At 39.4% G+C, this 24,040-nt stretch overlaps 1 protein-coding gene and 1 long non-coding RNA gene across 6 annotated transcripts in view; one reads left to right on the forward strand and one right to left on the reverse strand.

Moving 5' to 3' along the window:
* Positions 1–24,040, forward strand: part of LOC104324052 (von Willebrand factor D and EGF domain-containing protein) — a 190,416-nt gene that overhangs the window by 90,303 nt on the left and 76,073 nt on the right. For all 5 annotated transcript variants that reach the window (XM_069780772.1, XM_069780769.1, XM_069780771.1 and 2 more), the window contains 5 exons: positions 10,941–11,077; positions 12,124–12,285; positions 16,788–16,892; positions 19,565–19,679; positions 23,171–23,421. In XM_069780772.1, the coding sequence (XP_069636873.1) occupies positions 10,941–11,077; positions 12,124–12,285; positions 16,788–16,892; positions 19,565–19,679; positions 23,171–23,421 (770 nt within the window). The remainder of the gene's footprint in view (positions 1–10,940; positions 11,078–12,123; positions 12,286–16,787; positions 16,893–19,564; positions 19,680–23,170; positions 23,422–24,040) is intronic.
* LOC138685035 (uncharacterized) lies at positions 10,052–23,378 on the reverse strand. Its single transcript, XR_011324270.1, has 5 exons — positions 23,242–23,378; positions 14,384–14,506; positions 10,933–11,055; positions 10,701–10,832; positions 10,052–10,604 (listed from the first exon to the last, which is right to left on the reverse strand). It is a non-coding gene; the product is annotated as an uncharacterized lncRNA (long non-coding RNA).

A 24,040-nucleotide genomic window follows, 5' to 3' on the forward strand; every position in this document is an offset into this window, starting at 1 on the left:
TCACACCAGAAAAGGCTATTAGAGATGAAGAATTAAGATCAATCTCAGAAATAAAGTTGTGTGTTCCAAAGGGAAGATCTTGAGGCCCCTGACTGTCAGCTCAGGCATCCTGACCCAGCAGGCAATCAACACCGTGCAAGCACAGGTGGGATAAGCCTTTGGGCTTTTGTACTAATAAGCAGAGGTTCTGTAGGAAGGGAAGAAAAGGATGAGAAATTAAGAACAGAATTAGGTTTCTGCAGGACATATAAAACTGCTGCCTCTTTCACTTTCTTTTAAAGGGCAGGACCGAAGAAACAGAAAAATGTATGTTGATTTTGGAAATGCTAACTCTGAAATGCCATTGTTAGGAAGAAGTTATTTTCCAGGAGAAGATACATGAGTAATGAAGGAGAAGGCAACTCCTTTTGCTGGCCATATATTTTCCCATTAGCTCCAAAACAAATCTCCGTCTAATTTGCTCAGGCTGGAATTATAGACGTGAATTAAAACTCCCCCAAGATCAAGGAGCCCATCAACATAATTCAAATATCTTTTCCAAGGTCACCCAATCTCAGCTACGCTGCCGATACATAATAATGTATACTGCCACTGGTTTTGACCAGCACACACACACAAAAACATGGCCATGCAGTATTTTTATGGATCAGAATACAAACCATAACATATTTGGAATAATTTTAAATGAAAACATGTAGAAAGAGAGAAGATGCGAAGTGTGGTTTACAGACAGGCTTACTCCTCTGCTCTGCCTGACTCCAACAGGAGCAGTCCAGGTGGCCAGAGCTGTAATTATCCTCACATGAAAACTGCAATTTGGAGTTGAAAGGCACCTCTGAAATTTGGCAATGCTCCAGAAGCTTAGACTTTCTTAATGTTGCTTAACATTTCATAAACCCCCCCCAACACCTGTATAAGGTGCTTAAAATGTCATTACCACCTGTAATTAAATGCAGAATCCAATTACTGCAGATAGCAAATCAGGTTGGTGCTTACCGTTTGTATATATTGACCATGTTGCTTCTAAAAAAAAATCAGGACTAGTAAAACACACATAGAGGGATCTAATATGGAGATTGCATGAAGCTCTAAAGAGCAATTACAAGATAAAAGGTAATGAGGAATAATAAGGACAAATTAGTTTCAGTGAAGTAATGACACTTGAAGTTTAAATTTCTATGTGGAAAGTTCTGGAAAGAAAATAGCCAGCAAAGAAATCAAAGAGAGCAAAACTGATGGTGAGAAGGTGAGAAGTTAACGCTTACCAAACACACTTACAGATATCCCATTTTCATATCAATAAATTTCAGTAACGATACTAAGAAATTTGTGAACCCAACTGCATTTTCAGAGCTGTGACCCACAACTACACAGGTCCCTCAGACCCACCTGCAACAGCAGTTACATGAATTACACTGTGTTATTTTTAGAATGATTATATAGACTTTTCTGAATTTATCACACTGCTTTGGGCTGAGGCTTTTTCAGGTGCTCTAATTAAATAATATTAATTAAAACACCAACTATTTAAAAAAAATAAATTATACTGAGCAAAATATGGGGTCAGCTATTACAATTCCTCAGGTGGGGTCTTCCAAAGAAAAATGTCTCTCCCCTATGGAAGAATAAGCTCAGAGCTTTATTCAGGCCAGTCATGCAAGTTGAGGACGAAATATGTACTAGAGAAATCTCACCATTTATATAATTGTGCTTTATTTTTAAGCTTAATTCCTGTTTTCAAGGACAAAACATGAGGGAGACATTTGAAGAAAAGATTTAAATTGTTTTGAGATCCTCAGGTGAAAGGGGACAGAGTGTTTCAGTTCTCTACGTCAAGCATCTGCTTTGGAGATTTTGTATGGGAACACATTGACTTTGAAATAAATATGTTTCTCCCACTTCTATCAATTGAGTGGTCTTTAAATTCCAGATCATGGTGCCATAATGATTATTTAAGGGCTGTTAGTCTGTCGAGTAAATGGATACTTTTTGGCACATGCAATATGTGTTTTGCTGACGTGATACATCACAACAGCGCAGACGGAGCCATCATGATGTACCGGGTCAATAGAAGCTCTCCATGAATAAATTAGACTATATAAAGTAAAAAATGTATACTAGACTTTTCAAAGAAAAAAAGTTAATTTCTTAAGTCACGAGGATATCTACAAAGAAACATACTGTATGTAAAGGTGGTAGCCTCTGTCCCTGTGGCCACTCTGTGATGCTGGTGTGACCAGACCTTCAAGGGAGAATTACATTTTATATCACTGTAAGGGCCTCAGAAAAAGAGTTACCTCTTTTTGGACAGAGGTATTGTGGAATTTCTGTCCAATCCTCTCCGCAGGAATTGATCAGGTTTTCAAATTTGTTTAGATTAGTAAACAAAGAAAAACCACAGCCAAGCTTTTTGCTAATATGGCAAAGCACTTTATATGGTAGTGAGGGTGCAATAGATTTTAACAATTATTTGTATCAATTTTTCAAAATTGGATTTCAAAATAAGAGTCAAACATGCTTCTGAGAACAGCAAACACCATACTTACTATTCTTAAATTTTTCTGGCCAAAACAGAAGGCTATTAATATACAAAAAAAAGAAATTATTAAATGGCATTATTCTTTAAAAAGCTTTTTTTCTTTTCAAATAGTGAGTAATTGGGCTTAATTCTCCTCTTCATTATAATAATTCCACTGACTTTGGTGGATGTAGCATTAACAAAGTCAGAGTTACTATTACTTTGATTAAGTTTATATTATCAAGAAAAAATTAGGTCTCTTTTTACAAATGCTCTTTTCCTTTTTTCTCATATTAATCATTGCCTTTTTCATTCCACAGTGTTGGGTTTTGCTATCTAGCCAACTGAGGGTGGTTTGAAAATTTCCTATGCCTATGCCCCCACTTTCCCTCTAGTATATACTTGTTCACTTGACAACAGATGGACAGTAAGTAAGGCAGTGTTATTGTATTATCTTTTAGAAGCTAACAACTCAACTGTTTCTATAAAATACATTTTTCTTCAGTAATAATTTCTGTAAAGCAGGGAACACTTCATGCAGATCTCTATATACTGTTGCGACATAAAACACACTTTAATATGCTGCTTCCATTCCACTGGGATTGCGTTCTTTACATAGAGCTTAAAGATATTAAGAATATATTCTTATTTCCTTCAAGCTGACATTAAAGAAGTTTCACTAAGATATCAATACTTTGTAAAAGAGGTTCTAAATAACTTGAAAATGAAAACCTTTCTTTTGAGACCTGTTATCTCCACTTAATATCAAATTTTTCCTCAGCTTACTGGATAATATTGGAAAATAGATAAAGAATAAATATGAAAATACAAATTACGCAATTCAAGATATTATTGGTTTCAGTTATTCAGCTTTTTCCTAGTTAAACCAATTTATGATTTAATACCGAATGCAAACTGGGGAAAAAAAAAATCTTTTAAATGTTTATTTACAAAACACACTGTTTCTTTCTCCCAGACGTCTACAGAGGAGTGGTCCTCATGAGTGAGCTCTGAATCCTAATAATAATGGCATATTATATGAATAAAATTATTCTACAGTTTCTACAGATCTGGGCCATAAAAATTTACACTAATATATTCTTTTCAGGCTAAAAAGAAAGGTGTCATTAGTGGTCATAATTACAAAAGTCATAATGAGTAGGCATAATGAGTAAATATCAAGGCTTTGAGATTACTCATCAAAAGATGAATTTTTGAACATAGGATTTACTTGCTTTTGAAAATATCATGAACAAATGAACACCTCCAGCCACAAAAAAGTTAGTAAGAGTTACAAAATTTACAAAGGAAACATAGTTAAGAATCAAAAGGAAAAAAAAATTGTGAACCTAACCTACCATTGATGCATCCTGACTGACACCTATGTACTCTGTTTATATTGATGGAGACAGATTTTTCCCAGTCACATAAAACATATTTGTGGGTAATTCTCAGGGATTGACAATCTTCATGCTAGTTTTGAAGCTTTTCTTCTTTTCATAGCAATTTTAGTTTACTTTTTGATGGTGCAGTTGCAATAAACAAGCATCTGAAAAGTCAAACATCAATACCAGCTTAATCTACTGTTTTAACTCCCAGTTCCTTCCATTCAAAGCACAGACCTGGCTGAGTGGGAAGAGGACTATTAGCTTGATAGTAACAAAGTCAATAGAAACCGAATTTTAAAAGAATATCAAATCCTCATGATAAGGGACATGGAAGGTTGCATGCTCTGTGATCCATACTATTCCCTGCAAATCAGATCAGGGAGATTAGTCTTTTCTAGTGATTAGTTTATTTGCTTTAATGCAAAGCAGTGAAAGCAGTTCAGTGAAATATGTAGCTAAACAAAATGATTTTCTGAAGTATACATAGAATTAAATGCTAGAAAAGTTTACAAAATTATATGTCTGATTTAAACTGACCAAAGCCAGACACTCCAGATACATACCTATAACTTCTTTACATCAGGCTGTTTGCAGGCACCACAGGAAATTTCATCCTTAAATCTTGTTAAATCCAATAGAAAACAAAAAGCCCTGAACAACCTCCTTCCCCAAATACTCACACACATGCATACATGACAAATAACAAATTCACAACAGTTTATGAGCTATAGAATTAAAACATTAAAAGCTCTGATTTACACTGACCAAAGCCAAAAATTCAGAGCAAACCTGTAATGTCTTTATATCATGCTTTATGTTGTGTAAAGAACCCACAATCTACCAGTACAGAATGTTCAACCAATTGAATAAAAACCCAAGTGTAATAACCAGATCTTATTCTAATTCAGTAACTGTAAAGATGGGAAAATTACTAAAACCAACCAGTTGGATACTAGCATGGACATAAGGACCATGATGACACCCACGAGCACCCTCATGCCCAAATCCCTTTGAGTGGCATCACTGCAGTCATTTGTGGGGAGCCACAAGATGCTGCCAGGGGTTCTGCCCTGAAGCACCTTCGAGGGACTGAAACTAAGATGTGCTTTGGTATGCCAGTAAGAGCCATGAATGTGCAACCAGATCTTACATTTTACCACCTATCAAGGCAATATTCTATAGTTAATAGCACACTCCTCCTCCTTTCTATTGCTAAAGTAAATTGCTAGCAAGCCTTTTAAAAATAGAAGGATCAAATAAACATAAAATGTCATAGTGAGATTTCTAAAGCAAAAATAATTTACCATATTGTTGCAGCACATGGATCCTTTCGGTGTGAAATTGAGCCAGTCCATTTCTCACATGCAGTGAGTACTTGCAAAATCCTTTTCCCATACTCTCCCAGGGCTCACTTCTGCAATCCATACTGGGTACCAGAGACCCTCAAAGCACAAAACCAGATTCACTCCATGTCAACTAAAGATCATAGGTCTTGTTGTGGTTTAGCCCCAGCCAGCAACCAAGCACCACCCAGCTGCTCGCTCACTCCCCCCACGCTGGGATGGGGGAGAGAATTGGAAGATTAAAAGTGAGAAAACTCATGGGTTGAGATAAAGACAGTTTAATAGGGAAAGCAAAAGCTGCGCACACAAGCAAAGCAAACTGAGGAATCCATTCAGCACTTCCCGTGGGCAGGCAGGTGTTCAGCCATCTCCAGGACAGCAGGGCTCCATCACACCTAATGGGGACTTGGGAAAACAAACACCATCACTCCCAATGTTGTCCCCCCCTCTTCCTTCTCCTTCCCCCAGCTTTATGTGCTGAGCATGATGTCCTATGGCCTGGAACATCCCTTGGGCCAGTTGGGGTCAGCTGTCCAGGCTGTGTCCCCTCCCAACTCCTTGTGCCCCCCCAGCTTCCTCGCTGGTGGGGTGGGGGGAGAAGCAGAAAAGCCCTTGGCTCCTGGTAAGCACTGCTCAGCAGTAACGAAAACATCTCTCTGTTATCAACACTGTTTCCAGCACAGATCCAAACCATAGCCCCATACTAGCTACTATGAAGGAAATTAACTCCATCCCAGTCAAAACCAGGACAAGTCTATAGTTTGGTACTATGACAAACCCTGTTTCTTTGAGAACTGGTTTTGGAAGCAGGGACACACACAGTCTTCATTTAGAAGCCAGGGAGGTCACTGATGTACAGAACTCCTGGCAAACAGCATATAGCTGCTAATACTTTTTCTTAGGGAGGATTTTGAAATGAGCTTTGAGTTATGGATAGCATAAGTTCCAGAATAACACATTCAATAATTGTGTATATGATTGCTGCAATAACCCTACATACAAAAGAAAGAAATACAGTATTTGTGCATGTATTTAAATGGAGGCAGATTCAGACTTTCTCTGTCCAAGTTGTGAGAGAACCAAGCATCAGTCTGCTTTGATCCAGAACCCTCATTGCCACAATAGCTGGATGTCCACAACCATGCCAGAAAGCTCTGGCACAGCAGCTTGCTCAACCAGCTATATGATTTCAAGGACAGGGCAACTGGACAATATGGGCAATTTTCTTTTGCACTTCAGCAAAGCTGTGACCATACCCAGCACTTATGACCTGGTTCTTGATTTGCTTTTCGTGACTTAGGTTGCTTATTTATCATCCTGATCAAGAAAAGCAGGGCAGTCCACTTCCTTTGCTTTATTTGAACAAAATTCTTGCAGTTTTAATTTCAGGTCTGCTGCTCTAGCCCAAAGTTGCATATGTAGCTTTCAAGCACTGCAGAAGAATGCTTGCTTGTGCTAAGATACTTTTCTAATCAAACGCGGAAACTCAACATGAACCATATCTATCGGTCATGAAGACTTCAGTAAGTGTAGTTTTGCAAGATTCTTGATTTTGTGTCAACTGTCTCCCTTTTACTTCTACATCTGTGCATACTTATTATTTACATAATACTCTACAACAAATATCTATATTTATGCAGGGGGTTTTTAAGCCTATTATGTAGCCTGTGCTCCTTGTCAGGTTTGATTCATGTAAATGCTTACAGAAAGAAACCCCACTGCCAGCAGCCCTGAACTTGCTATTCTTTCCTGCAAATTCCTACTGCGGGTAAAGCAGAGGGACTGGGAGGGTCCCTGCCTCTCAGGGGAGGCACAACACAAGCACTGCAAACCAAACAGGACAGATCCCTTACTTCTGTCTAATCGCCTGAGGTCTAGACATCTTTTAGATTTCCACCTTCAACTCCAGAGTCCTCTCTCCTTTTTATTCCAAGAGAGTTTCATAAAACCCTGAGATTCTTTTACTTTTTTCCCCAACATCTCCTGCTGTTCATCAGTGTCCCAATGCAATGCTCTACCAGGTTAGATGCATTTTGGATGTTGTTACTTGGTGTGTGTGCAGACCAGGCATTAGGAATGCATTGGGATGCCCATGTCTGAGCCAGCAGATATGAACACACAACTCCTTAAATCCTCCTCTGTAACGTGAGTGCACCCTGCCACCCATCTGAGCTGCAGGTGCTACCCTGAGCTTCAGTTTTCAGTCTACCAGTAAAAGTCAAAGTACATCTTTGGCCTATAGGCCATACAGAGAAGAAGGAGGATGTTCTGTCCTGGATTTTGTTATGTTTTGGCATTCACACTCCTAAACATAAATCGTTAATGTTTGAACAGATCATACTCTTCACAAGCTTGTTACATTGCACTGCCTGATTTCCCGCAGATTTCTCTCCTGCCTTTAACTTGCCCCTCCACAGACATCAGACATCCATCCCAGGGCTCCACAACACCCACTCTCTCTGGATAGCTGCACTTTTGCCCTCACTCTCACCTTTGTGATATTTCCCAGCTCTTCCCTTTGCTCCTCTCTTTCTCCCCTCCAGTCTTCCGCTGAACTACTTGCAGCTCTTTTGCTAAGGTTTTTCAGGCTCTCCAAAACACTCGTTCTCACATCTCCATCTCTCTGGCCCACCAGCTTATGCTGTGCACAGGCTTATTAATTACCCATCTACTAACACGGGGAGCAATGAACAACAGCTGAATCTTGATTGTGTTTCCCCCAGCAAAAGCAAGATTTGTTTGGGTGAGTACCCAGCTATCGACTGTCATGAGATTTTTCCAAAGTGAATGTCAGTGAGATTTCACCTTCTGTGTTGGACGAAACTGGCTAATATATGACAAAACTAGAAGGCAGAGGGAAAGACAGACAGAAAACCACATAAAAAAAAAAGCGCTTAATATTCCTATGCGCCTTAAATGTGATATTTTAAGAACCAGTTAGATAAAAATAATGACCATTTTCAAAAGTGATATACTGCCTATGCTGAGGTATAAGATCTGAACTCTAGTATCCATTTGTTTAAAAAAGAGTCATTATAATTACTTTCATTTGCCATCAGACTTTCTCCCTCTTCTTCCTCTACTCTCAACACCCCCTGCGAAAGGCCTTGGTAAAAATCTGCATGGGGACTCCACCACCTCCTCAGTACCACATTTCAGCTGGCCAGAAATAAAGGAATAGAGCATTAAATTAAATATGGTCTCCCACACAACCGTGCTGTGTATTCCTCCCTTTAGAGTGGTCCCAGCTGATGGCTTGACACATCTGTCTGAGGGAACAGAAAAAAGCCCACTCGAACAACAGCTCAGTCCTCTGCTTCTTCCCACCTTCATCAAACTACAGAAAACAAAAGGCACATTTTTCTTCCATGAACCTTTCATCCCTTTCACCAGAAAAAGAAATCTCATTTTCATCCTGATTAACCCACAACATGGCAAATCTTGAGAGAAGATATCCAAAGCATATAGGGTGACATATTTCCTCCAGATTTAGATCAATTTAAAGATGTGTCCAAAAGTGTGTATAGAATGGTTTGAGAGAAATAAATACAAAATGCCACGCTGATACTGTAGGTCATTTCAAAAAGCATCGAGGCTGGATAATCTTGCCGTGGCCCTGACACGACAGTGTTGCGGTAGTGTCAGGATGCTCATAAAGACGTAAGGGAACCCTCAGAAAAGCACACAGGGCTCATCAACAAGCAACTAACCTGAGAGTGCCTTCCTCGAAGAGGAACGGCTGCAGGAGCACACTCCTGTGCTCGCTCCTTCCCAGGCTATGAGATTTTACTTCACCCGCAGAAGCCTGAAAATCTGCAATGATAATGAAAATGTTAATGCAATCTGAGCTACCTCAGTACTAGTGGGGCTAACTATTAAAATCTCATGAAAAACATAATGAAGCCTTTTTCTTTTTTTTTTTTTTTTAATCTTTATGCACTAACCACAGAAGAAGGCGATTTATCAAAACCATTCACTACATCTGACTAATAGTTTTGTACATTACAGGAATCCACAACTAACTGATGAATACTGACAAGCTGCAAACCTTTTCTCTTCTTGTAAATATTGCAAAGTGTCCAACAGTGCTGCTAATACTGCTGCAATAAAATCAATAAAAAAAAATAAAAGAAAGAAAAGCTAAGAGCATTTCAGAAGTACAGAAAAAGTCTTTTGACTATTTTTCACATTTATGTTGCTTTCCTGCCTTTCTCTGGAAAAATGAGAGTCATGCAGCTATGTTGTTACAGGCTGCAATCTGGTGGGATCACAGAGTTTAAACTGTATTCATCCTAGTCACGGCTTAAATGGCAGAGCCCTAAAGGAACAGCGAGGTACTGGGGAGGGTTATCAACTCAGCTCAGGGCATTTTGCCTCTTGAATCAGAACTGAACCAATCTACCATTAAAATATTAGGCGACACAGAGCTTCTGTTTTAGATAAGCTACAGCTCAGAGAAAATTGATTGGCAATATTGCTTTGCCAGAGCAGTGGTGATGGGGCAGGGAAGCGAAAAAGCTGAGCAGCCTCTCCCCACCATGTAACAGGGAAAACTGCTTGCACTGTGCTGGTTCATGACGTGCCTCTGAGGGCTCCCGGTCATGGCCCTGCTACTAAGTGGTGTTCAGGAAACAAGAAGCAAATTTTCTGCTTTGTGTCATTTGTCATCATAGTGGCTTCTCCTGACCATTAGAACTACAAATATTATCAATAAAAATATGAAACCATGATCCTGACTGACTGCTGCTATTGACATATTAGGGTATTAGAGACCACCTGAGTGTTGTGCTACTCAAGTGCCAATGCAAATATCTGCCCGATTATATTTTTTTCTAAAGTAAAGATGTGAACTCTGCCATCCAATGAACTTGCATTTTTACTGTGTAAAAATAAACCCAATATGAAAGCAATGAGCAATTTTAAATGGTGAATACCTTAAGTACAACAGAACCCAAAGGAAACTTTAACCGAGAATCATAAAACATTTTAAAAACAGTAATGGGTGAAATTCAACCTTGCAAGGGGGACAGCACCGGCTGTACATCATTTAAGCCCTACTTAAGGCCTCAAAATAGGATTTAAGTGAAACTTAGCTGGTGCATGACATTTGTGCTGATGCAGTGCAGAGCTGAGTGCCACTCGTTAATGACTTAACCCTCACAAGCAAGCATTCCTTTGAGGATCATTACTTTTATTGCATCCAAAGCTTTTGAAGACAAAGGACTGTCCTTTGCAGTGTTGTTTCACATTATGAGGAGCCTGGTGCCGTGGTCATCTTCAGATATTTCCATTTCTTATTCTCATGCTTCTCTGTGCTATGGCACGACACCCTGTCCTCTCAGCTGTGCTCCCATCCTGTTACATGGGTCAACAGAAGTATTACCACTGGAGACCTTTCAACATGAAGCTGCAGCTTCAGTTAATTGATTCCATAAGCCGTATAACACTCACTGCTACATCTTGCAGCACTGGGTGCACAGGGCGATTACTCAATGGAGATTTGCTGCTTCCCATTTTGACAACTGCCACTCCTCTTTTCCAGAGAAATTCACAGGGACGCAAGGAAGACCCCAAGGAAAAGAACTAAACCAAAACAACCAGGAACAACAACAACAAAATCTCTGAGAAACCAGAACAGAACAGCGTGTAAGTGCTACCCTCTAAAGCTTTATATCTTTCTCACCCTTTCAGAGCAAGCTTTGGAAATCACGGGCTTAGAGAACGGGGGCCTCTGCGACGTCCGTGCTTCTGACTGCACCAGGATCCGGGTGTTTGGCCTCGGCTTCAGAGAGTCGCCCAACCTGCACTGCGAGGTCACCAGATTAATTGTAAGCACCTTCCCATGGGCTCGTAAAGTATTACTGATACAGTCAGTCTTTGACCTGTTTATAGTCAAATCTTTTACCTTGAACTGTGCCGAGTGCCATCATCTCTCACTGCCTCTCACAGAGGGGTACAAGTACCTTCAAAACCCATCGCCAATATGTTTGCTACAAACAAGGGGAGCTGAAAAGGCTCAGCCCTTTCCAGGACTGGTTCCTTGGAAATGCACAGCTATGCCTTCTTGCTAATTTTCTCTGTGGGGTATTGTTTAATTCTTGTTTGGTTCAGCTGCACTGTAGTCCGGTGAAGCCTGAAATCACAATATTATTTCTCATTTTGTGCATCTGGAATCGGTACGCTTGGTTGTTTTCCTAAACACATTTGAATGCTAAGTTTTGTGGTTAAATATAAGGTTTCCTCGACATAGTTACAGAGGCTCTTATCTGAATTTTCTTAGGCATAGTTCAAGTGCAAATCAGAAGTTTTAATGAGTATTAAACCCATCTCTTCTGCTAACACTACAACTTTATTATAGCCAACTATACACAGGCAATGCTAGGACTGAATTATTTGGTGTATCGGCATACTCAGATATGAAGTGTTGGATTCATCTCATAAAAGATGTTCAGCCTGATACCCATTCAGTGCTAACATGATAATGAGGCACAGCTGAGATTTGCCTACCATGCCCGCTTAGAGCTCCTAAAAGCAGTGATGCCTTGTGCAGCTGATCAAGGTAAGTAGCTGATGTTGCCTTCAAGGAGCAGCAAGCTCGCTGCTGAGCTTCAGCAGCAAACACAAAGTTGGTCCACCACGTTACCCTGTCTCATCCTAAGCACGGATCACAGCACTTCCTAAATTAATAGACCACTTGCATGCATAGATGAGCATGGCTTGCTCTTTACTGTGGCTACAGTAATAGCGTCATTTCTTTTAAATAAACAATCTGGAAATGCCTTATATTATTAATTAGAAATACAAACATATGTTGACAACTGGAATTTCTTTATATGAACCTTCAGTTTTGCACTCTCCTTCTGTTTTACTGCAGCATCTCAATGGCGAATGGATATCAAGAGAACAAGAAACCACAAAAGCAGATTTTGTCAGCTCTGAGGCTGTTGACTGCCAGATTCCTCTCCTGAACATTACAGAGACAGAGGCTGTGCACTTTGTGGCGGGTGATGAGCCGTTTGCAAGATGGCAAGTGAAAGTAGGAATTCCTTATGTTTCTAAGAAATTATTTAGAAGGAGAAAATCAATTGTCATGGTAAATTAAAATGCAAAGCACAATTTGCTTCCCTTCAGAAATGAAAATGCTTATAGAAATACTCACATTAATGTCACGTAGGGAAAAAAAAGCCAACACCAACCAAAAAAATATACGTTAACAACAGGTGCCTTTGTAGGCAATCTGAAAATGCAAATTACAATCACTTCTCCAGGTAATCACCTGAGATTGATGCAGTTGGACTAATCAATTGTTAATCATTAGTATTTCATTTCTGGAAACCCCAGCTCAAACTCCTGATTAGGCAGCAAGTATAAGACAGCTTTGATGCCCTGGTTGCAAGACCTATGCTTGCTCAGTGCAGGAGCCAAGGACTGGCTGGCTCCTGGGCAGCGGGTGAGAGCTGGCACGGCATGAGCAGGGATGTCATGGTCTTGGTCTTGAACGACTGCAGGAAGAAGCATGAGCAGTACCTGCTCACGCCAGGTTCTCTGCTGTGGTTTTAGGCCCCTTTGCTCACAAAATGATACCTGCTTCCTAAATATTTCCAGGAAATCAGTGCCTTACTGACCCTCTGCCTGCTACGCTTGGTCTCGCTCTCAGCCTGGATGGTTATTTTCTGCAGATTGGATGGTTTTTATAAGACTGAGATCATTTAAAGGCTCTATAGCTGAGAAAAATATATTGCCATTGTAGGAAGACTGCAGATGTGCTTTGAAAATTGCAGCATGTAAAAATGAAATGCGTAAAACACTCACTTCACTGCCGTGTTACTGCCTTGCCCTGCACCCCACAGCTGTCTGTACCCCAGACTGGGGACAGGTGCTGCCATGTAGCTTAGGGGAAAGATGTTTGGCAGCACACATTTTCTGTCCAGTCATTTATTTTAAATAGATAGGGGTTTGTGGTTTAAGAGATTAGTGTAAGATCTCTGTGGGAGCAGAGCCTGACCATCAGCTGCTGGGGTGGACCTTGGACCTTCCTTCTGGAGAAGGTGCTGTCGGAGCGGGCAGACACCGAGGCTGAACCAGGAGAGCAGTTCCTCTGCTTAGGGCTCCAGAACTTCTCAAAAAAGATACTGAACTCTGCCAGCTGTAAGATGAAATGCTGCCTCACGATGGAAGGATCTGAGAGGGAGACACCCTTGATTTTCCTGGCCCAAGAGGACAGCTGATGGTTTTGCACGTGCATAGGGCTGTTTCTCCAGTGTAACTAGGATAGCTTCCTCGCAGCTCAGGTGTATTATGATGCAGTTTGCTTTCAAGTGCTGCCTTTCAGCCCAGATTGCTTTCAAGTGCTGCCTTTCAGCCCAGACGAGGTCTGTATAATTTTTCTTATTTTTTCTCCTCAAAACAGATATAGAATGTCTTTTGCCTTGCACTTAAGTTCAAGAAAACCTCTGCACCTGTAAGCTTTCTGCCCTTTCCCTCTCCTTCAAACCCAGCAGAAAAAAACAGTTGATGGCTATGCAGCAAATGCACAATTAAATCATCTCAGTCCACATGTGAATCCTAGTTCTCCTGTGGATCTTTTTGCTGAATGAATTGGGAAGGCAGAGCTCAGTGCTCAGTTTCAAAGGCAGCTGGCCTTACACGGCAGCACAGAGAACAAAATGACGGAGCTTTTCAAGATAAAAAATTATTTGAAACTAATTCCACAGATGTTCAAAAATTTGTGCTCTGGAAAATTCCTGATAAGACTTACTGCAACATTGATCTTCTGGGTTATGTTAATAGATACTTTTTAAAATGTAGGTAAAAGATTTTTCAGAGCCAAAAATCAAAACAATTCTTTCTGGAAATATCACTGTTCAGTATTTCAGAATCTCTCCCCCCTCCCAAATCAAATTTCAGAGGAATCAGCAAAGTTGCACATAAGCTTTTTTTACTACTGACGTCGGGGGAACGGAGGCTTGACAAGTTCTTCCCAATGCTCTTTCATTTTATCTGCTCTTGTATTCATGTTTCAGATTTTGCTCATTCTTTCCATGACAAGCTGCCGAACATAGGTAGGAAAGTACTTGGGGCTACATCAAAGCATTTGGTATAATTAGTTTAGATATCAAAATACAAACTCCTACTTGGGCAGCAGATGACTTGGGCTGTCCGCACAGATGCCTGGGTGAAGAGGTGAAAGAGCTTGGCAGGCACTTATCTAATTTGGGTAGCAGGTCTCTCACTTATCCCCAATTCATTATTGTTGCCTGTATTTGTCAAGAGCAGAAAAAAATATTTGTTAAAAAGTCAGTGAGGCAGAAACCGAATTTGAATTCAGCAAGTTTTTACAGCTTTCTTTTTTCATTTACAAACATTCGTACAAGTCAAATTGTATGTGGATTATGAATGATACAAATAGCCAAGATTGTTTTGTGATGAATGAAATACTTCAGGCAGAAGTGACAGACTTTCTGATTGTCCTGACTGCTTATCCAGAGGTGGTTCTTTCTTTCCAGATGACGCGTATGTTCAAGCAATCAAGGCACAACTCTAAGCACGTCTTTGCCTTTTAAGGGCCAACCAAATTTGAAGAGAGGTTTGCTCAGCTTAGGTCTCATTGAAGTATTTGTTCCACATCACTAAGGTGACTAATGGAAAAGCAATTAAAATAGCTACAAAACAACCCAATTCTAAGAAGACACCAAAATGGATGTTTATAATAGAATGTAGAAAAAAAATACAGATTAAAAACCCCAAAAATCAAATTGGCGAGAGTTACATTTCACTCACGATGCTCACTTCAGACAGAACAATTAGTGCAATTTTATAGCTTTTTATATTTTCCCCTGTCTACCCATTTCTTCACTCATTATTAGTGCACCGGTATTGAGACAACATTGGATGCTCTGATAAAAGAATGAAATGAAATTAAATGTAAATTGCATTAGGAATAATATATTCTTAATGGAAGTCTTGCTGCCAATAAGCACTGTCTTTCAGTGAAGAGCAGGTCTTGAGGGGGGTTGACTGTTTTATTTTTTTCTCTTCTCAGACTGCAGGATAAGTTTTTTACTTCTTTTAAAACAGTTTTTACCTTTAGTATAACACACAATAGTCCAATATCTCAACTGAATATGATGCCCAGGAAAAAATTATGGTTTTCCTGAAAGGTACACCAAGGAATTTTACTGGACCAATGAATTTTACTGAATTTTTGGACCAATTTAAATTAGTCCAAAGAAGTTTTTTCTCTTCCACAATTTCAAATCGTGTATATCCATAAGTACGGCCTGTTGACCTCCTTGTGTTGCTTTCTGCAGAAACAAATGCTCTTAGCTCGCAGTTCATTTTGAGCTGAGAACCATCACATGTAATACTGTGGGATTATCATCAACTGTATTATGTTCCATGAGCTTTCAGATAATTTTTAGTGAACTTCTGATAATTGGTGTTTTTTATGAAACTTACTACTCTTTACTCTCTGTACTTCCAGTTACCTTTGTTCAATTTAACATACTTTATACTCGACCTCGTAAAAGTCCCTTGTAAAGGGACTGAGGATGTTTTAGCTTTGGGGTGACAGGAGAGATGGAGGAGGGCTTGGGGATTGGTTTTATAGCAAGAGGACAGAGGGGTACCTGACCAATCCAAAGCAAAGGCCTTGTTAGATCTGCTAAACAGGAGCTTTAGTTTGACTGTGAGAAGCCAAAACCTAAAAAATACCTGATAGAAAGGGCTTTGCTTTCCTGCTGGTGTTCCTCAGTGTTTACAGCATGGCTTTCGGCAGTGTTTTGGGGTGCTCTTTAACGTTCACACCTCTCAAGAGGTGTCACGATGCTTCGTCACAAGCTAACCCTTTCCACACTAGTCTGGTATCTTTTCATTTTTTATTGTAGAAAAATTAAAATATAAACTTACTCAACCCTTTCTTATTGTATGAGCATTCATATAGGAAAAATGCCATGCTAAATTAAGGCTTTCTAAATTACCTACATGTATGGGAAACTGTGAGCTGGGACAGGAGGTGACTGTTCTAATGTACCTTCCTATGGAAATGGAACTGTTGCTCTCTGGTATTATCTACTCTAGCACTTTTTTTTAAGGTTAATTTAAAATCACCTATATAATATGCATTCTCTTTTTTTTTTACCCCAAGGAATTTACTTACTGATTTGCCATTAGTAAGCAAGTGGTCCTGAATTTCAGCCAAAAATCTTAATTTCACAACTCCTTGAAAGACCCCCTTGCAGCACGCACTTGAGTATGGTTTCCATAAGGGTATTGAAAAAAACTCTCAGGGGAAACCTAACAGCAATCAGAAAACTTGAATGCCAGCTGAGCCAAAAGATCTTTTGGTTATTAATGACTAGTTTCCAGTTTGAAGCATTAAGTAATTTGTTAGCTTGCAGCAGAGCCACTCACAAGTGGTTTAATTTATCTTGCTGGCAAGCACCCAGTTCAAGGGGGCAATGGTATATGCTCCAAAATGAGCAGACAGTCTCCATATGGAACATTATTACTTATAAGGATGATTTTTGTATCATTTAGATCACTAACGATGGCTTCCAGTACAGTAATTCCAGAGTGCTGACCCTGTATGATGCGGTCTGCCAGGCCTGCCAATTCTATCCAACCGGACTTTGTAAATTAAAGGTAATTTAAAGATCATAAAGGTTTAATATGGATCGTTCATCTCTTCCTTAGCCCTCTCACTCCCTTTGATGTACTGTGTGTAATAACTGCTTTAGAAGAGGAAAATCTATTTTATAGGTCAGCGGCATAGCCTAACACTTTTCTCTCTTTCACAATCTCCTGTCTGATTTTTTTTTTTTTTCATATTTACGTGGGGTATGAATACCTGATAGAGCATGCTTTATGATGGTACTTTCTCAGACAGACACTTCCAGAAAGACCATGGTTGACAATATTTATACTTTGCAGCTGTTAATGGAAGTAACTAAGACTGAGGAGTCTCCCCTGAAAGGCAGCTTAACTTCACTTTCTAAGTGTCTCTGCTATTTTACCTCTCCTAGCCTGTTTGGCGAGGGCACTGTAACTGTAAGGTATATCATTTCTATACCCATTTTCTGCCTTAGCAAGAGGTATACTAAGATGCATGTTATATAGTTTTTGTCATGTGAAAACACCCTTGAGAGAACATAAAACATTCTTGCTTACATTAAACACTGCTAAGTACAAACATACAGTACTTTGACAGTTTCAAAACCATTATCAAAAGTCTAGTGCTACGTTTTAAATTGCCAACATGCTAGGAACTGCCTGGAGAGCACTATAACCCTCTGTTTTCCTGTGAACTTATTAGTGTGACATCCCCCATCCCTTCAAAAAGAGCTTCCCTGCTCTTATTTTCTAGAGACCTGCATTAGAAAAGTTTTCTGTTTTTCAGTGGGGCTCCAAAAGAAACTTTTGGAGGGTGTTGGGTGGGATATTTGAATGCACTGATCCTGCTTTCCTACCCTGAGGCAAGTACGAATGGAGATCACTGGTCTGCATTTTTATAAAATGAAGAATAATCAGGTATATTTTAACTCATTTGCCTCACTGTTCTCATTAACATTAATGGGAAAATACAGTTTTCAAACATGCACTGATTGCAAGAACATACCAGTTACCAAAATAAAATGAAAGTTCACATTTTTTCAAATAAATCAGTGAATAGAAATTACTTTATAGGCCCAAATGAGGGCAAAACCACTTAAATTTCAGATTAAAAGAATTGTGTCAGAACCATTTCAATTAAAGCTAGGGTGGGTTTTTTTTCAAAGGCTTTCCTTATTCTTATATTTTTGAAATATATAAGTTTTCTCAATATGCTGGTGTTCTCTAGGGATTATAACAATTTCTATCCTAAGATGCTTCAAGGGACTATTTGAACTAGGCTTCCAATTGCATCAGAACACATTCTAATTACCCCTCTTATAACATTACTTTGTAATACCTAAATTGCTTTCAGAAAAGGTGTTTCAATTAGGGGACATTTTATACCAGGCCATTTCACATTCTGTGTTCTTTTATGGAGCCTATTCTGTACCATACTATCAAATCAGAAAAAGGCATCTTTTTCATCAGAACATCAAGCCTTTGAAAACAACAATGTAATAAAATCTAATTAACATCCAGATTTTAATGTTGAAGTTTTGTCACATTCTATCATGTCAGGGCAATTATGAGAGGCCTTTTTTTGTTTCTCTACCTTACTCATTACTCTTAAAGTGGTATTATTTAAAATATTGACTAATACGCTTTGCAATAGAAGTCTGAGAAACTAATAAAGCCATAGATAGAAACCACAAGGCGAGTAACAGGACACACATCAGTCTCAGAAAAGCAGTATGTATTCAAAGGAAGGAAAAGGAAAAATGTCTTTCATCCTGGTAGCTTCTCCCTCCTGCTGTCCCACTGTAGCGGTGACATCCCCCGGGTTCACAACAGCTCCCCGTGTTTTGCCGGGAATCTGCAACGTCAGATAAAGTCCCATCTGCAGGTGTGCCCCAACACAGGCTACAAGCAAAAGGCATAACTCTGCCATAGAGCCTTCCCATGGCGTAGATGTTTAATTACATCTGTTAATTAGGTCCCTGTGTTTGCTTCTCGGACAACCCAATTCAGCCTCCCTGGCCCTGGTGGCCACCCTACCTAGGAGAGGACCAGGTCAGCCTCAAAGGCTGCTGTGCCCCCAGCGCACCGCGTGAACTTCTGCCACGATGTTCTGCCTCACCTAGGCACCATCAAGGTGTTTAGCCGTCTTTTACAACTATCTCATGGAAGGCTAAAATCTAATGCACTTCTTTATTCTGTTTTTATATCATTGCTTTTTCAGATTTTTATGAAGAATCTTCAGAAATAATGAAGTTACTAGAACAAGATTCCAAAATTTCAAACAGAGCTCTTATCTGGTCTCAGTTTTTGTTAGTCTCATGGAGCTCACTTTTGAGCATTACCTAATATTCATCATATTAGAAGTCAAAGCTGGGAATAATGATCACATACACAATATAAGTGTGGAAATGGAAAAAAAAAAAAATCACATTCTGTTGTGTTCATTTATGACAAGCAACCTCACATGTTGCCTAACCTAAAGCTTTCAAAGCTACAAAGATCTCAAACCGAAACTGGAAATCTTACATGTCTTGTTTTCTCCCTGTCAGGAGAAAGTACCAGCATTTAAATTGCTACTGTTTTGTTTCAAGAGACAAGTGAGTTTCTGCTTATCTGCAGAAATTATTAACTGCTAATTTCTTATCTTATTTCTTTTTTTTCCTTGCCTCCACCTCCCACCCATTTTTATTTCCTTTTTTTGGCAGGAAAATACTTGTAATATAGATGGACTTTGCTATGGTGAAGGAGAGTCAAGCCCTACCAGTCCTTGTCTTCTTTGTGAACCTGACATTTCTAAGTTCACCTGGTCTATTAATGAAAGTAAGACAGTTTTTCTTCTAAGATTTAGAAGCACTTATCTGAGAATTTATGATTCCGGCTATGAAATACATCGTTCCCTCATTTGGCTAACATGAATCTATCCTGCATAGTGTGCATGGATAGTCTGCAGTGGGAATAATTGGGTGCACCAGAAATGCAGACTGACCAGAAACAGACAGTACTCCACTGTATGTACTATGCATCTGGACACGTATCTTGTTCTGGCTAAAACCTGACAAATCTCGAATTAATAAAACCGAAATAACACCTGAAAATGAAATTTTGATATGCCAGTGCCCCATGCAGTGCCTAAGTCTGTCAGCTAAAGGTGATGGACCCTAAGTACCTCTGTCATCATCTCACAGGTACAAATCTTTAAGGGAACAATTTGGGGAAAATACTGTTTTTAAAACACTAGTGTATATTTTTGGTATCTGGAAGAATTGTTTCCTTTCCCTGAGCCAAATGCTATGAAACACCATGCAAAAGACCTTGGCTTGGCAAGGAGTCTAAGTGATAGGGATCAGCCACTCATTACCTTCACTGCCACAGAACCTAAAGGCTCATTCTGCAGCCCGTCTCGGCAGCGGTCATGGAGAAGGCTGCCTTTTGAAGCACCTCCTGAATGACTTTATCATAGCTTTTTCATGGCTGTATCCCCAGTGTAAATAAGAACCCCTACTTACCGCATGCTTTACAGATAATCCATGCTTCTAGCAGCATTATCCTCCCAGCGCATCTCCCCACTTACATGAGCACATTTGCATCTGGTCAATATAAAGATTATATTACTGCTTTTATGTAGATTCATGTGTTGGTTCTAGAAAGAGTTTCTCTGCACTTTTAGGTTCTGTAAACACAAGTAAATTACAGAAAGGTATGTATGTGAGTGGCAGGACCAGTTTGCTCTGTTTGTTTGCAGTTTTATATTCCTTTAGGGTGACTAGGTCAGCAGGACCCTTCTGGAAGGAGAGGAAGATTGCTCTTGTTCTTGGGGAACAGCTGGGGATGCTCAGGGACAGACGCTCCTAGAGAGTGCAAGGTACGGCAGCAGAAACGGCGAGAGCTTTATCACAGTGGCTGGAGTCCATAGCTCCAGCGGAGACGCTGCCGAGGAGAGCAGTGAGCAGACACGCTCTTCTCAGAGGTGACAGAAAGGCCCTTGAGAAGGACCAGAAACGACCCAACAGTTGCCAGCAACACAAGAAGTCATAAGTTGTCTCAAATAAGTTTTGGAAGCAAGAACACAATAGGAAGGGAGAGAGTTGTTCGTGAGTCTCTCTAATTCCTGATCCAGGATAGCCACTTTGAATTTTCTCTATTTAAAAACATACACCTCTAGTATATGTCCTAAAAAATCCAGCTTTTGGCATTTAAAACTCGCTGTCAGGAAAAGGTGTAGGCAAACCCATCCCAAGTGTTGGCCAACTAAAAATCCCATTGGATGTGACTTGGATGAGTAGTTAAAATGTCTACAGGTAAGCCAGACCTGAAGAGAGCTTGTACACCTAAAAGCTGTGGTTTTTTCCCCAGGAATAGTTTAGTCTAATGAGAGATATCTGTGACTCACAAACCTTGCCTTCTTTCTGTCCTTCTGTTGTGTTGGCCACAGCAGTAGCATCTCTAGGGACGAGCTGATCCTGATTGTTATATAGATGGACTCATTACTAATACCGAGGCAGTTCGATTTTAAAATTCACAAAACATCTAAAAAGGGAAAAAATGCATTTGTTTTGGAATTTATAAAGCTAGAAATGATTTGGGAAATCTGAAACAGATCATGGTTCACTTTTCAATAATTTCAAAATTTAAAAATTTAAAAATATTGAAAAGAAAGGGTTTGTCAGATTTGTTTTCAGAATTATGAAAACCTTTTTAAAAGTTCTGCTATAACTCAGAGTGTATATATCTATATATTCACTGGATAGCAGGGAGATCTCTGTGGAATTAGAAACAGTCTTATTCACAGACTACTTTCAGAATATCTGATGTTATGTTATTTTGTGCCTACAACTTCTCGTTACCCTCCATCCAGTTAACACCTTTGTGTTTATCTGTAAATGCATACCCAGCATCAATATTTCATTGATTACTTTGGGCACAACTTTTATGGGCTCCATGGTTTAAGTGTTTGGGAAATAAAAGGTAAATTAATAGATGGAAGATTTCAGCAGTTATGCCAAGACAATATGCTGGACAAGCAGTTTAGAAAGCTCTGATAGCACAGCAGCAATGAGTAGAGAGACACATTTAAATAATTGCATAATGTGAGACATGCTATGGAAAGTAAAGCTTGATAAAAGGATATGCACCACAAAAAACCCCTAATGATGACTTCCCACAGGCATAACACAAGGACACATGCAGTACTTACGAGAACACGTATATAGTTCATAGTTTGAGAGCATGACTTGAAATTAATCCTCGGTATTAGAAATGTATTTTAAGTTAAATAAAACTGTGGTCAAATTACATTGTGAGAAGACTCCTTTAAGTATCAATACATGTCAATTTGTAGTTTTGGTTAAAGAGGAAAGATGGCTTGAGACTGAGGAGTCTTAGGACATGGAGATGAAATTCTCAGCCCTGCACAGAGCTGCTGTCACCTCAGGGTACTCATCTGATCTTACTTTTCCTTGATTTGTAATTATAAGATGTAATACTTTTCTCTACCTTGTCCTCTTTACCTATTTATATTGTAAGTATCTTTAGGTAGTGTTTGTCTTCTACTGTAAAATAGCCTTCTACAGTTACGCTTTTATCTTCATTAAGGAAATACTGAATGTAAACACCACCACTAGAAATAGCAATGCCAATGGTGACATGATATGAGCTACTGTCACTGGTGACAGACAATCTCAGCAGCACTGATGTACCTCTGCCGGCACTGAGAAGACCTTTATTCCTGATGAAATGTCCAACTGAATTCAGTCAAACTGCTCAGACTTAATTACTACTCACGTGTAAAGGCAGGAAAGTCTACTCAATGGAAGAGTTACCCAATTCTCACCCCCTCCCTCCCCCCACCCCAAGTTGCCCACCCAATTCATTTGTCATTCATAATTTTGAGATTCAGTTTACTTAAACGTACAGATAGATATATAGATAGAGGGGTAGATAGAATAAATATATATATATGTAAGTGTTAGAAATACAATTAATTAAAGTTTTAGTAAGAATTGGGGGACTAGTGGGAGGTTATAGAAGTCGTGTCTGATCTCCTCTAATGTATCAGATAACACATTCAAAGTAATCAAAAGTCAGTATGGGAAAAAAGTTCAGTATGGGGCATGAAAAAAATAGGAGGAAAAAGGTGTACTTTTTGGTAAAGCTATTTGCTGCCTCTAACATCTAAATTGCTTCCTCTGTCAGTCTCAGGGTACGTTCTGTACGGTTTTTTTTGAGAGCACTCCTACAAAGACCCACCCTGTGAATCTTTACACAGGAGAAACTGGAATTTATGTAATCGTGGTTTCATTTTTGCTGTTTAGACAACCTGCCTCCTGTGTTCCAGGCCCCCTCCAGCCAGCCGCTGACATTTATTGGTGAGAATTTTGTTTACCAGTTAGTAGCTGTGGATCCGGAAGGGTCAGCTGTGCTATTCATCTTAGAGGCTGGGCCACAGGATGCCAGGCTCTCTCCTGCTGGCCTTCTTATCTGGAAAGTTGATTCAGAAGAAATGCAGACCTTTGAATTCACTGTGTCGGATGAATGCAATGCACAGAGCAGATACTCTATTGAGGTAAGGAAATGAACACTTTAAAGGAAAAACAAAACAAACCTGTTTATCATGTCACTGCTTTGGTGCAATTGTCATTATAGCTAATAATTTGTTACTGTCTTGAAAACTAAGACTTCAGCTATTTCCTCATAAGTGTATATTATCCAGCACAGCAAAAGTGATCAATTCATGGAATAAATATCTCTGAGAACATAGAAACTATATATACAAGGAACAAGAGAGAGTGCTATTGATTGCTGTTTGAAAGAACACTCTTGCAGAGCCTTTTAATGGTTCATTAATCTGCTTTAAAATTCACATTCTGCATTTGGATTGCTGAAAAAAGCATATAACATAAAAGACCAAGTTTTAGCTATAAAAGGGAGATTATAACTCATTCTCAATGATATTTTTAGAGGATGTCTTGCTCTTATGTCATTACTCTACACTTTAAGTTTCTTGGCAGAGCTCGTGCATTGCTTTGTCTTTATTGTATACTCTAACATTAATCCTGTGACAGGATGAGCTAATAAAGTGGGATGCAGACTTTTGACATAAGAACAGTTTTGTGAAGAAAAGATTTTTATTCGGAAAGATTCCTATATCTTTACTCATTCAAACCACTATCATCAAAAATACC

The sequence above is a fragment of the Haliaeetus albicilla genome, chromosome 4 (genome assembly GCF_947461875.1).
Source record: "Haliaeetus albicilla chromosome 4, bHalAlb1.1, whole genome shotgun sequence".
NCBI classification, from domain to species: domain Eukaryota; kingdom Metazoa; phylum Chordata; class Aves; order Accipitriformes; family Accipitridae; genus Haliaeetus; species Haliaeetus albicilla.